The 15,088-nt window shown below is 45.5% G+C and overlaps 1 protein-coding gene across 3 annotated transcripts in view; it reads right to left on the bottom strand.

Annotated features, from left to right (window-relative positions):
• Positions 1–201: 201 nt before the first annotated feature.
• mcm3ap (minichromosome maintenance complex component 3 associated protein) overlaps positions 202–15,088 on the bottom strand; it is a 22,488-nt gene continuing 7,601 nt past the window's right edge. For all 3 annotated transcript variants that reach the window (XM_063213493.1, XM_063213494.1, XM_063213492.1), the window contains 18 exons: positions 13,835–14,064; positions 12,824–13,092; positions 12,206–12,306; positions 11,693–11,824; positions 11,317–11,430; positions 10,879–11,031; positions 10,149–10,346; positions 9,415–9,483; positions 9,175–9,309; positions 8,868–9,021; positions 8,280–8,556; positions 7,617–7,714; positions 6,726–7,116; positions 3,665–3,946; positions 3,163–3,295; positions 2,395–2,598; positions 1,655–1,814; positions 202–754 (listed from right to left, as the gene is read on the bottom strand). In XM_063213493.1, the coding sequence (XP_063069563.1) occupies positions 581–754; positions 1,655–1,814; positions 2,395–2,598; positions 3,163–3,295; positions 3,665–3,946; positions 6,726–7,116; positions 7,617–7,714; positions 8,280–8,556; positions 8,868–9,021; positions 9,175–9,309; positions 9,415–9,483; positions 10,149–10,346; positions 10,879–11,031; positions 11,317–11,430; positions 11,693–11,824; positions 12,206–12,306; positions 12,824–13,092; positions 13,835–14,064 (3,274 nt within the window). In that variant the 3' untranslated portion in view covers positions 202–580. The remainder of the gene's footprint in view (positions 755–1,654; positions 1,815–2,394; positions 2,599–3,162; positions 3,296–3,664; positions 3,947–6,725; positions 7,117–7,616; positions 7,715–8,279; positions 8,557–8,867; positions 9,022–9,174; positions 9,310–9,414; positions 9,484–10,148; positions 10,347–10,878; positions 11,032–11,316; positions 11,431–11,692; positions 11,825–12,205; positions 12,307–12,823; positions 13,093–13,834; positions 14,065–15,088) is intronic.

Below are 15,088 nucleotides of genomic sequence, written 5' to 3'. Positions count from 1 at the left end.
ACTACGACTTCCACAGCTCAACGCGATGCCTCCCGAACAGGTTTCGGCGTGGAGAGACATGACCAGAGAAGACGTCAGCCAATGAACAGGCGAGAAGGTGTGGTAAGAGGCGGGGCATGAGTGTCACCATTGTGCACCGCAAATTATAAACAAGGTCTAAAAATCTAGTCATTTATGAACGAGTTAATAAACAGCCAGATATACAAAATTATCCTTTATTTTATTTATAATATACTAAAACAAAGACAGAGAGAATCCAACACAAGGAAAATAATCTGATCTTAATAACCTAAAAAATCCACGAGTTGAATATTACTAACCTATACAAAATATTTTTCAAATATGTTAGTGCTTGGTTACGCACCACATATTTCCAAACAATAACTTTCATGATAAAAACAACAGTGAAAGCAAACAAACAAACAAACAAACAAATAATACAATAGTGATCAGATTAGATCGTTTTGGCAAAACACTTTCACCGGAGTAAACTAATGCCATTTTTAATTAAATACACTTTAAAAACTTGTTTTGAGGCACTGCCTGCTTGCAGAGGAAGGAAGGTATATTCAGTTGAGTGTTAATCCTCCACTATGTTTAACAGGCTACTGAGGGTGAGTCCAAAGGCAAGTTCCTCCTCTCGGCTGGCTGCGATGGTTCTGTCCAGATCCTGAATGCGCTGGGCGATGGATACGGGAGCTGCCCTCAGCCAGTCACGGCCGCTCGTCTCTTCATCATCTTCATCTTCAGGTACCTATAAATCCAGACAAACTTATTTTCAATCTTCAACACTCAACGCTAGCATGGACCACATCAATAGATCAATGCACTGTGTACAATCAATTCTGATTTACAAGAGTGCTCACAAGCCTACTGTAGACTTGACTCTGACTGTAGAAGGAGTAGCAATATTTCAGATAAGTTGATTTGGATTTATAGTGAAATAACATGACGGAACATTTTTTTTGGCTGCACCTGCACAGTTTTGTGAAGAGATTACAAGCATCCCAATAACACACTCACCTAGCAATCTGAGCCTGGATGATCTAATCTTGAATATGTATGCATTTCACACATTCACACAATTTTGTGATTGTGCCTTCTAATAGCTCCCTTTGTCATAATACACAATATGTTTTTACACATCTAAAAACAATCTGCTGCAGTGTAAGACCCATTCACTGCATCACAACACCAAGCTGCATTATGAAAGTGTCACTAGTGTACACACACAGAGGTGTCGGGTCGGCTGTTTCAGCTGTACCTGTGTGGTGTGTAATGTAATGTAATATCCGATTGGCTGTTTCAGCTGTACCTGTGGGATGTTTAATATAATGTAATAAGCGGTTGGCCGTTTCAGCTGTACCTGTGTGGTGTGCAATGTAAAGTAATATCCAATTGGCTGTTTAAGTGGTAACTGTGTGGTGTGTAATGTAATGTTATATCCGATTGGCTGTTTCAGCTGTACCTGCGTGTGTAATGTAACGTAATATCCGATTGGCTGTTTAAGTGGTAAGTGTGTGGTGTGTAATGTAATGTAATATCCGATTGGCTGTTTCAGCTGTTCCTGTGTGTAACGTAACATAATATGCGATTGGCTGTTTCAGCTGTTCCTGCGTGTAATGTAATATGCGATTGGCCGTTTCAGCTGTACCTGTGTCAGGGAAGTGTCCATGATGGCTGCAGGGCCAGCGGCTTTCCTGGTGTGGGCCATGAGCTCGGGCAGCGTCAGCAGCGTGGAGGGCACCAATAGGGGCATAGTGGGCGTGTCCAGAGAGTCTCCGTCCAACCAGCGCCTCAGCTGCTCCTCACACCTGGGGGGGGGGACAGGAAGTGAAAGGTGTTACCTACCGACTGGGGTCTCATACACAAGCTGTGGTCAACAACATTCAATGCCAGTTATTTTATGCAAACCCTGTGGACAACCTTGCCACCTATCTGTGCTCCACCTAGGCAACAATTTGTGTTTCAATGCTATGCATGAGGAAAGAAGTTCCGTTCTCTGACTGTGTGCGTACATATTAATTGTGAGCTATTCATTTTAGATATATTGATAAAGGGAAATTATCCAGACACTGAAACTAGCTAAAGCCTGTACAGGGAGCACGACCAAAGACCAAAATTATTAATTCCGAAAACAGGTGGTCTGTGTCAGGTCTAACCAGAGATTCTTTAAGTATATAGAGATATGCCAATGTAATAGGTTGCTATGGGCGCCTAACATGACCAGGTTCCGATCTGCCTAAAGGGCCGTGTCATAATACTCCTAGCATTGAATAGAACAGTCCTTAGGTCTGCCTAAAGGGGGATTTCCACCCCCTCCCCCTTGCAATAGTAGAACCCGGAAACAATGGGCCAATGGAACCTCTCTCTCTCTATTCTCTCTGGTCTAACCTCTGGCTGTGTGCCTTCTCCTTCTCGATGCCTGAGAGGAGGCGCTGGGGTAGCAGCTGTCCTGCGGAGGGCGTGTGGGTGATGTCCAGCTCTGACGGCGCCTCCTCCTCCTCCTCCTCCTCCTGTGCCTCCAGCACACTCTGGAACAGCCGCTGCTTCAGAGCCCTCACCGGAGTCAGACCACGCCTGGGGCTGGGCTTGGACCTTTTGACAAAACACATTTGTTACATTTTTATTACATTACATTACACTTCACTGACGCTTTTTTAAAATCCAAAGCCACTTTCAGGTATTTTTAATTATCATTATTATTACATTACAATTAGCAGTTTCAAGTACAGGGTATTGGTTACAATCCCTGGAGCAGTGTGGGGTTGGGTGCCTTGCTCAAGGGCACGTCAGCCATGGAGTGAGGTAGGGATTGGTAAGGTTGGGGTTTGGACCTGCAAACCTTTGATCTAAAGCTCTCCTGAACTACTAGGCCACGGCTGCCCCACATTGGTAAATTAAAAGTTGTGCGAAGAGAAATGAGGTTGTGTGATACAGTAAATTATTCATCTTGTGGACTTGTGTTATACTGCATTTGTAAATGTATCAAATCAATGTTGCAGACAGCAGTAATTCTGCTGATGGTCCTTCAGAATTTCAGCTGCTATTTTATTTAAATGAAAAGTAACCACTATCATTTTACTGTACACTTTGAAATTCACAGCTTTGGCCAATGTTTTCCGGTAATGCTGCTGTTCATGTAAAGCGCTTGTGTCTTACTGCTGTAGCTCCTGCTGCCTCTTCTCCTGGTGCGTGTGCCTGACGGCCTTGGCCCATTCGGCGGGGGGCTGGTAGTGACTCAGAGCCTCCTTCTGGAAGTACACCAGGATCTGACCGTCATCCGTGATGGCGTCTGTGGAGGGGGCAGGGGACAGGGAAAGGGGATTCAGTGACACAACGTGCCAAGTTTTCCTTGCATTACTTTTCCTACATCGCATTATACTATTAGATTAGATTATACAAAATTTAGCCAATATTTTCATTATGAGATACTGTGGAGCCGGCAAAGCATGGCATTTTCAAGGGCACCTGTTAAGGGTGCTTAACAGCTCGGGTTACTTCACTAATCGAATATCTCCTGCTGATACAGGACCAACCAACCAACCAACCAACTAACAAACAAACAAAACAACCCTCTAACCACAAGGCCAAATCCTTTCCTCCGCAATTGCCATGTCCCTCCCAGCACCCTATTCCTGCACATCCTCACTGCATGTCTCACCTTCTGACACGGGCCTCTCTGGAGGCCGCCAGTCCTTCATGCGGTGGTCGATGCAGAGAGCCACGATCTCGTCCCAGGGCACGCTCTGGAAAGAAGGGCCTGCCTTCAGGTCATCCTCCTCTTGCTCCTCATCCTGAGCAACGGAAGCAGCGGGCGCCTGGGCGGCTCGCACCCTGAGCAGGAGGTTCTCCACGTGGGACATGAGCAGGGGCTGGTGGTGGCGAGAGGAGGGGACCTGGGAGACATACTGGGTGATGGAGGCACACAGGCAGGGCCAGGAGGCTGCGGCGCGGAGAAGAGAAACACAAACACGCAAGGAAGTGTCATTTCATTAATTCACTTGTTAATTTGCATATGTGATGACCTGTGATGACCATGAGAGACATGAAGCCATCTAGTGGTCTGCATTACCAGTCAAATGTGACAAATTCATACCTGCCGACCATTACGCATTTTGTGTAGCAGATACGGATTTTGACATCAAACTACGGCGCTGTCACTTCAAAATACGGGAAAAACCAATAGCAAGGTGTTTTCACGGGCCCTTATATATTATATTTCTCTGTAGACTTGCAACCAGCCAGAGCCGTAGATATGGCTCTGCTTGCAACTGCCTTGCGCTGGCCTTTCCATTGGCTAGTAGCAACGTGTGGGGGGAAATATTGACCAATCAGAGAGCTAGTTTAGAGGTCTTCATTTGTTGTCGCTCCGCTCGAGTCGAGGTATCAGCTGCAGATAGAAAGTTTGCTTCAAAGACACACACAAGCAGAGAGACTACTCCTATAATCTCTGACACAAGTGTCCTCCTCCTGTCATCATATATTATCCATCTTGGTGCTGTCGCTGTAGTTTTACAAGTGAGCACCGTCAAAATCACCGTTTCAAAGGTAAATGGGCTTTGAGAAAGGTAGCCTCAATGGGAATAGTGAATTGCGTCCAGTTGAATCCGTAAAAGAAAATAAATAAAGCTCGAGGTCTGTCGTCCTGAACATAATGGTTCACCCAATGTTTCGCCGTATTTGACGGCAATATGCTTTTTTTTATATTGGACCGAAACGAGATTACTTCCGAATGAGAAAATGTGATCGACTGCTGACTATTACTGCGCTATAAATTAGCAGATTAGCAGCGAACTAAATTCGGTTTCCCTTTGCGTCGGATCATTTTAACTGGGCGAAATAAAGCGATAGTTCTAACGGTTGTGCTCGGAGTACATCCGTAATCTACCATGACACCCTATAAAGACATAGGAATACTGGAGTCGTGGCCCATTCTGTGAATAGGTGTAACATGTATTGTGCGTCATACCAAAATATGCATGACTCCACGACTAGAACTATCCGTAATCACGTATGGCAATCTATCAATAAAATATATTATCCTGTCATCATGTATGTGCAGAACACTGAACAATAGCCAACTCATGACGGCAAATGAGGGTAGATAGGCCAATATGTAGAGAAGTGGAAAAAAGAAGCGTGCATGCACCTCAAAAGTTACTGTGGAAGTTCCAAGTGGCCATTAGCCCTCGTCCATCAGTAGAGCCCATTGACAGTACCGGCAAATAGAATATACTGTCAATGGTAGAGCCACGTGACGTGTAGGCTACTGAATGGATGCAAGTGTGATTTTGATGTTAGCCCCCAAGGTAATAATATTAACCTGATATTATCCTAGCCTAGATACCACCTGTCTTTATCTTTTTCTCTACAATCTGCTGATACTTCTTCACAGTAGGTGACAACATCACCATTTATTAATATTGGGGGAAATGATGTAAGAATCATTGCAATTCAACTTTTTGTTAATAAAAATCACTGAAATGCATTATATAATCAAATTATAAATTTCCCTACATATACCTTCTACAGCAAAAAAATAATAAGCAAATGCTTCAATTTCATACTCGATTCCAGCTCCTTAACACCCCCCAAGTGACCAAATGCTCTGTTTGGCTGGTACATAGGATAATTTACTAGCCAGACTGGTGGTATGTTTTGACTTGTAAGATTAACAGCCATATTGGCTGGTGATCAATAAAGTTAATTTAGAGGCCTGAATTCCAGCACACTATACCATAGCATTTTATTGGTGTCATGGTGTGAAACAAAAAAACATCTTCCATGAAAGTTTAATAATGTATGGTAGTTCAAAGTACTGTGAAGAGCAAGATAATCTGGTGAAATTGCCAGATACACGGGATGTTAGGCTAAAATGCATTAAAATGCAGGAAATTGCATTTAAGAAAAGCAATTTTTCCTGGGAGAGGACCCCTACTCCCCCTGCCTGAATGAAGTGTTCCATATTTTCCCCCTTGACATTTGGCAACCCAAGGTGTGCAAAACAAAGTAGCCTCTCAGAGATGGGCCCGCCGGCGGCCCATGGTATTGCGCTGCGTTGACCACATTTTCTCACTTGTAGGTATTTGTTGCGCCGTGAATTGCCGCGCCGCGATAAATTGCTACTCAAAAAAAAAATTCAAGGTTGGCAGGTATGCAAATTCTTCTGGTTTATGAAGTATTAATAGTTAATAACAAGTTATGATATATAATAATTTCCCTCATTTCCCAACTTAACAAGTTGACCATTTGTGAACCAATCCAGCCAAATATCGGGATGATCTGTACTCATGGCCCTAATTTAACTTTTTTCACCACCAGTCAAAATGGCTAGTAGATGTTAATCTTACTAGCCAACAACACACTCTCTAATGGGTCAAAGTGGCTAGTGAATTGGTCTTTTCTACCAGCCAAACAGAAGTTTCAATAGCATTTGGCTGGTTGGCTAGTGCTAATTTAGAGCACTGATTGTATTGTATACCCAGAGATTCTTTAAGTATATAGAGATATGCCAATGTAATAGGTTGCTATGGGCACCTAACATGACCAGGTTCCGGTCTGCCTAAAGGGGCATGTCATAATACTCCTAGCATTGAATAGAACAGTCCTTAGGTGTGCTTAGGTATGCCTAAAGGGGGATCCCACCCCCTCCCCCTTGCAATAATAGAACCCGGAAACAATGGGCCAATGGAACCTCTTTCTCTCTACTCTCTCTGGTATACCTGTGGCAGGAGGCAGGTCCCACTCGGGCAGCTTCAGGCTGAGTATGGCCTTGCGGAGCCAGTACAGGTGGCCCGGGGAGTTCCAGTCTAGGTGGGGCAGCAGGTCGCGGGTCTCCGGCAGCGAGAACTCGGCGGGGGGCCAGGAGAGGCCGCTCAGCTGCTCCGACGACACCAGGTCGGCCAGGAAGTGCAGCACGCTGTTGTACAGCTGGATGATGGGCGCCGGGTCCTGGCACGGCAGGCCGGCGCGCGCACGCTCCTGCTTGTCCCGGTACAGCCGGGCGCTGAACTCGCGGCACAGGCCGGCCTCCACGAAGGCCACCAGCGTCTGGGAGGTGAGGGGGCAGGCGGACGGGGAGCGGGACACCAGCCACTTGACTGCCTGCTTCACCTGGGGAACAAACACACACACACACACACACACGCACACACGCACACACACACACACACACACAAACACACACACACACACACATTTTAACAACTTTATTAACATTTTAAATTATTTATGCCTGCTATTCATAATCTGTACACCTGGGGAAACACACACACGCAGACACACTAACTACTTTATTTATGTCCACAATTCATAATCTGTACATCAGGACATAAATGTTACAGATACAACAAATACCGGTCTCAAAGTAATAACAGTTTTAAGAATACAAACACCACCTTCTTCTTCACAAACACACACACACACACACACACACACACACACACACACACACACACACACACACACACACACACACACACACACACACACACACACACACACACACACAGAGATTACTGATACGGTCCATGAGTGACGGATGGCTCAAAGACCGAGGTGGAGATAGCAGATTTTTGTTCCTACTGAATTTAGATCTGGTAGACATACTGTACCTGTTCAGTTCCCTGCATGTCGTTGGTGGTCTCCGGGATGCGGATGAAGGTGTAGTCTGAGATGAGTCCATCAGCCACTAGTGTCTTCAGCATTAGGTCTGGAAACCATGAGGGGAAAGAAGAGAAGCATTATCAGAAACAACTGTGCAGTAGACGCCAGTGTTTCCCAACGTTTGTCGTCTTGCATACCCCCCTCTGACATACCATGCGTACCCCCTTATTCATGCACTATATTCCAATGTGACTATTCTCCATACACATTTGTTAATTTTCCCATGTACCCCCTACAGTGTGCTCGTGTACCCCTGGTTGGGAATCACTGCAGTAGACGATGACTGATGCCATTCTACTAGGTCTACGGTTTTCAAAAGGTACCATCTTCTGCAGATCAGAAAGGGGTAGTTGTGAAAAGGGGCAGTTGTGAAAAGGGTCTTTCATTGAAAAAAATGTGATCGCGGCCCAGCCGTGGCTCTAACAGTTGGGCACTGGACTACTACACTGGCGACCTGGGTTTGAATTCAGCCATCTCTCGCTCTCTCGCTACTCGTTTCCTGTCTATCCTCCACTGTCCTATCTCAAAAATAAAGGCTTAAAAGTCAAAAAAAAAAAATCAAAAAAAGAAAAGGAAAAGAAAATCAATGAGATCGCAATGCCATCGCATACCTTCCTCAAGTTTCTGGTCACTGAGGGCTTCCACCAGATGTCCAGGCACCACCACGGCCAGGGGCATGGGGGCATGCTGCCCACTGCTGGCCTGCTGGATCTGCTTGAGCTGGAGCAGGGCGGAGAGCAGAGGGAGGTCCCCATCCTCCCCCTCTCCATCATCTCCATCTCCCTCCAGGGTGGGGGGTAGCAGCATCAGCAGAGCGTTGGTGCCCAGCAGCTCCTTGCTCTCCTCCAGCTTGCCCTGCGTATCCTCACCCAGAGGCCCACGGCTCACCTGGAGACAAACGTAATGTATGCTTTATTTCATATCATATTTTATCTTACTTTTCTGTAAAGCACATTGAATTGCATTGATGTATGAAATGCGCAATACAAATAAAGTTGACTTGCCTTGTCTAAAACAGTCAAGAAAGGCAAGGCATGCTAGTCATGTACAGTCATATCTCCACAAAATTTCAGTACCGGTTTCTACGGGAGAGCAATAGGGCCACTTGGAAATACATATATATTTTTACATTTCTGAGAAAGAAACCCAGAATGTTTGAGAAAAAAAGAGATTTTAATGAGAATGGCAGCTGGGGTTACCTTGATGCAGACGTGCACTTTGTGCGTCCTGTTCTCCAGTTGGCGGAGGCCGTTGCTGATGGTGAGGGTCTGCACTGCTCCAGCCGGGAGGTCGCTGCTTTCCACCCTCTCCTCCCCACCACTCAGCTTAGCCTCCAGCCAGTCTGTCAGAATGCTGCACACCAAAGAAGGAGAGAAAAGGAAATGAGAGACAGGACCCTTCAGCAGTGGCATCAATTTGTCAAAACAGCCAATCAGCTTTCACTACTGGTTTCTTGCCTTGCAGACCTTATGACTAGGACTAGTTTGTTTGACATTGGCTTCATACCCGTTTGTGACACTGGAGTCACTGTCCTGACAGCTGGGCAGCAACAGCATGGCTTTCCAGAAGATTCTCTCCGGTGGGTTGGGGACGCTCTCCACCACCAGGGTGGCCAAGTCCAGAGGGGTCCACACACATTCACTAAAAATCACACACACACAGAAAAAAGGACAACGGTATTTTAAAAAGAGTTAAACAACCACAGTGTGTGTAATGTACTACACTGCAATTGACTGTAATGCTTACCTGAGAAGCTGATTGTAGAAGTAGTGCACCCTCATCTGATGAAGGGCCTCCTTCCTAAATTTCAACAGCCTGCAGGTAAACAAAAGACATACAAGATTTTAGAACAAAGGGAATACATACTCCTTGCTTCTAAATTAACAATCAGGTGCAACCAGAGCAGGACTAAGCCATAAATAAAAAGGAGGAAAAATCTGGTGCTTCACAAATGTATATTTTCTGTTGTTTATTTTGTCAGTGCAATCAGACTAACGCGTCGGCATGCGTCTTCATCAGATTTTTTTTTTTTTTAACAACGGCTCAGTCAAGTGGCTACTCAAGGAGTAACAACAGTGTTTGACTGTAGTACATCCAAAATGCTATTTGTAAGTGCACACTATTGACTGTATACAATATACTGTACATCAGCTGGACAACACAGGGCAGGCTCTTGGAATAATCAAATAAAATAGCCCTCGTGATCTAGCTATTCATGTCCGTAAGCCTTGAGCAGTAGTACCAGAGATTCTTTAAGTATATAGAGATATGCCAATGTAATAGGTTGCTATGGGCACCTAACATGACCAGGTTCCGGTCTGCCTAAAGGGGCGTGTCATAATACTCCTAGCATTGAATAGAACAGTCCTTAGGTCTGCCTAAGTCTGCCTAAAGGGGGATCCCCCCCCCTCCCCCTTGCAATAATAGAACCCGGAAACAATGGGCCAATGGAACCTCTCTCTCTCTCTCTCTAGTAGTACCGTGTGCAGGACACGGCCATGTTGCCGGCGTTGCCCAGGTTGACGAGTCCCCGCGCCAGGCTGTCCAGAGAGGGGGTGTGGGGGGCGCTGGGGGCCAGGGCGGTCAGCTTGAAGCGGGGGTCCACACAGCAAGGGGCCGCCGGGAACCCACGCATCTGCCTCTTCAGCTGACGACGCACCGCCACCACGTCACGCCACCTAAAGGCCAAACATATAAAGGTGCACAAAAAGCCAAAGAGTCACACACACAGCAGCCGTGCCGTTACCCGACAACGCTGAGGAAATAAGTGGTACAAATTGTGCGCAAAAATTATCTAATTACGTTCTGCATATGCTTTGACACTGACAGAAAACGAGTTTGCAAATGAGGAGAAAAACAATCCATCTTCATGACGTTCGTGTATGCAAACCTGGAGTGCGTTTCTTGACAGTTTCATTGCTAACTAAATTAGCAAGTTACTTGGTTGCAATGCAATTTCCCGTTGGTAAACTATTAAGTTGCTAACTGGTTAGCGACGATGCTTTCGAGAAATGGGGTCCTGAACACCGTTTCTCGAAAGCATTGTTGCTAACCAGTTAGCAACTTACTTGGTTCCTTATAGGAATTTGCATTGCAACCAAGTAAGTTGCTAACTTAGTTAGCACCAACGTTGTCGAGAAACGAACCCCCTGCTTTACAGCATCCTAATGTTACAAATGAAGACAACGGTAGTGAGTGACTTGTACTCACTTCTTGATGTACTTGTGTATGCGCTGCAGCTCGGTGTCCAGTATCTCCTGGGCCAGCTGAGACAGCTCCATCTGCAGGGCCTCCTCCACCAGGCTCTCACACACCGCCTGGGAGCAGCGAGACACACACGCCGCCTTCTCCTCCTGGGCCAACCTGAAAGAATGCGCGCACATCAGTAGCACATCAGATGCTGGACCACTGAAAGGATCACTGAAAGGAAAATATAGGTATGCAACACTAACATACTACATATTCTTATGATCTCTACAACCTTCATAATTTAGATTGATATAGACCTATTAGAACTATGTATACTATATACAGAACTATAATGAAAACAGATCTTTAACAAGACAGGTGAATTAGTCTCATCTCATTGCAATGCCGTCAGTGTTGTAAGGAGGGAGGGAGAGCGAGCGAGAGGTGTGCACTGCTTACTGGATCTCTGAGGCAGCCGTCTCCTTGATGCACTCCCCAACAACCTCCTCGCTGATCTCCAGGCACAGCTCTCCACTCAAGAGGTCCAGGAAGGCCTCATGTTCCTGCTTCAGTCTGGAGAGAGAAAGCAGAAATGGAATTGCTCCCGTACAATAGGAGAACATTTCTTATTGCCTGATTGCACAGAAATGTGTCCTGCATTTCAATTCTCCACAATCAAAATATGAAAACATTAAAAACGCACAATAAAATAAAAAGAAAACATGGCCTAAAGAGTGAATGAAACAGAAATCCCCCCCCCCCCCCCGTCCCTGAAACTGGGATGGGATTGGATGCTGACATTAAGTGCAACAACGGGAAGCTTTTCTTCACCCACCTGGCCTCCTCCAGCCGGCGTTTCTCCTCTGCGATACGCTGCCCCTCAGCACTCATCTCAGCCAGGGAGACGTCTTGCAGCATCTCCTGCACCACCTCGCTCACCACCGCCTCCAGCTGGACATCACTCACACTGCACACACAACCAATGTCATACCCATGTCAGGTAAGGGTTAAGTCTCTCAACGAGGTATCTTGCTGCGGGGCATTCATGGGGTGCTCAGATGACATTAGAGATAAAGAGGGCATTGGGAGGCTTATGATGAGGTCACGGGGGCTTTTTAAAAAAAATATTTCTTAAAAGGCTGAGAACAACTGGGTTAGAGACAGACAGATAGACTTTGTGATGGAAACAGTTGGAAGGAGTGATTGAGGGGATGATAGGGGTCCTCCCTCTGTGATCAGGGTAGCTTTCCTGATCACTGCACCACTGTTCAACGCTACTACATGTGGCAACGTTTGCCTTTGTTACGCCATATGCAGTAGATGACCGCTGGCAGGATGGCTGACTTACCTGAGTGCTGTGGAGACGTACTCTGCTCCATCCTTGGCCACCCCGGACACCTCCGCCTCCAGGACCTCTTCCACCACAGACTCCACCTCCGCCATAATGTCCTGGCAAGCAAAGGGTTCAAGCACAATTTTTTACGGCACAAAACTAAAATCATCACACCAAATCTTAAAAAAAACAAAAAAAACAAAACCATTTATCAAATGCTACAAACATTTAATTTGACTTTCCTTTTCAGGAAAACTAATCACAGATGATGATAATAAAAACACAAGGATATGTACATGTCCTCGATTCTCTGAATGAGATATGTGAGCCATCTCTATGGGAGAATGCTCTTGGCTGTTTGACCTGATGAGGACCATTTGCAATGTAATTTGTAGTGGTTTTGACAAAGTGGTCGTCTCACCCCCAACGCAGCTTATTCGTCCTCAGGTGTGATTACAAAGGGTCTTCCTCAGGTCGAACAGCCAAGAGCATTCTCCCATAGAAATGAGCGATTGAATCGATATGAAGGAGAACCCAAACATTTACCAAATGGCAAGAAGTCATTTTTTGTAGCATTTGGTAAATGCTTGGTTCGATACTAATCACAGACCCATCATCTGTATCGAGGCTCACCTGATCCAAGTAGACAACCTCCGGTTTGGGGGGAGGAGGCGAGGGAGGTCTGTCGGGCTGCGGCTGCTCTATGGGCTGGAAGAGGCTCTGGAGCTCCTGAGGTGGGGGGCCTGGCAGGGCAGCCGGTTCCTCCCGCTGCGCCGTCTCGTCCGCGTCTCCGGGCTCCGTCACCACCACCGTGGGCTGAGGCTCCACCAGCAGCCTCGCCTCTGCCAACATCCTGGGCTTCGACTCCAGCACAGACTTTGGCTCCTGCCTGAAGGCCACGGCTAGAGATAATATGATTGATTGATTGTTTACATTTATTGCCATTTCAGCAGCTATGGCTATATCATGGCCAATACAGATAGAAAAAAAACATATCACATTTACAAAACTAACAACCATATAAATAAAGAGATTAAATATGTTTTTTTTAACATCAATACATTATAAAAAGTTGAAAACCTTTAAAAGGTTATCTTAACAGTATCTTTCTTAAAAAACTGCTCGGCTACAGATAAAGGACAGGAGATGGGACACAATAGGTCTCGCCCCTATTCATCCAAATTAGAGACTTCATGCTAGGCCAATATATCCAAAACTGTGCGTTAGTGAGCGTGTTTGTCTTGATTGGGCTTGACTGTCAGCGTCTTGGAACGTCAAATCTGCTAATCACAAACAGTGTGTGCGATTGAATCCTAAGCCACAGCCCACTGAAATTTCCCCTAAAATACACTTAATCAATTTTTAAATTGTGTGGCTATACTTGCGTCACACTACAAACTCCTTAGTTTTTCTAAATCCGGCATAAAAACGTGCCTTATTGCTTAACCTAAACACATAATACTTAAATTGGAGGATAATGCATTGTTACAACAGGAAAATCATGTCTCCAGGTGTAAAAATTAACATCCTTTCACCAATAACTGTATTTTACCAAGACACAGTCCAAAAGTTAACAGGGACAGAGGAAACCCTTAAATACATCAGGCATGTGAAGGAGGCATGCATCATGTTTTCTGTAGTCACCTCCAGATGTGCCAGGCGTGGGTGCTGGTTCGGGTGCCAGCTTCTCTCCCCTGTACTTGTTCTGGGCGTCAAAGCTGCAGACGGGCACGTGCTGCGGCGGGTTGGGGAGGGGCCCGCCGTTCACCACCTGACCAATCAGCACCGTCCTCTTTATCTCGATGGCCAGGGACTTGCGCTGAGGAAGAGACAGCTCCGGTTCCTGGTACGCCGTGCGGCTCAGCTCCACCAAACTGGAACAGAACACCGTGGGAGAGTAAGGGCCTGTTTAGACACACCCGGGTATTTTTTATTTTATTATTATATGTTTATTCAGATTTTTGCAGAAAACAAAACAATACAGAAAGAGAAAAAGCAATATACACACACAGAACAAAACAAAAAACAACACAAACAAAGCTGGGAGAGTTGTAGTTTTACATCACAGATCTCGATATATTCAGACAAAGAAAAAAAAAAGAGATGAACGGTACACTCATTCTTGACTGCAGTCATTATCATCCTGGGTAAGGTGGTCTAGGATGGGCTGCCAGATCCTGTAAAATATTTTCAGTCTCTTTGACAAGTCATATCTGAGTACACCCGGGTACTTTTTTTTCTTCTCTACGCTTAACAAAATATTTTTGTTCACATCATAGGCAAATACGAAGGAATATGCTGCTGAGAGCGGTCATAAATATGTTAAGCCTGTGCACAGTAAGGCGAGTGCCATTCAAGTCTCCATTTATCTCTGTTTATGTACAAACACTAACCAGCGTTTTTTTAAAAATCTCCACTTTTCCCATAGTTTTTTGAAGCTACGTTTATAGATAATATATAAGAGCGGAAACCTCTTGTTTGTTTATTAATTTATAAACGAAAGGCAGGGAAATGACTTCTACGTTTATCAAAATACCCAGGTATGTATAAACAGCCTCTAAGAATAGAAGACACAGGGTTCTTTCTAATATCCGGAATCCCGTCCTCGAGCTATGCTTGTGGCCTCGCGTTTCCCTGACGCCCCGCCTGCGTGGAGAAAATAATATCGTTTCCCAGCTGTCAGTCTAGGGCCGGCACAAGAACCTTTGGCTACAAACACCATCCCACTTGCAAATGAGAAAGTGACGAATTACGTTTTTGAGAGATATTGTTGTGGGCAGCCGTGGCCTAGTGGTTAGAGAGTTGGTCTTTCAATCTAGGGGTTGCAGGTTCGAATCCCCCCTGACCTCTCCCTACATCTCCATCCATGGCTGAAGTGCCCTTGAGCAAGGCACCTAA

This window comes from Engraulis encrasicolus, chromosome 13 (assembly GCF_034702125.1).
Source record: "Engraulis encrasicolus isolate BLACKSEA-1 chromosome 13, IST_EnEncr_1.0, whole genome shotgun sequence".
NCBI classification, from domain to species: Eukaryota; Metazoa; Chordata; class Actinopteri; order Clupeiformes; family Engraulidae; genus Engraulis; species Engraulis encrasicolus.
The sequence above is the reverse complement of the archived record's forward strand: the minus strand, read 5'-3'. Positions and strand labels throughout refer to the sequence as shown.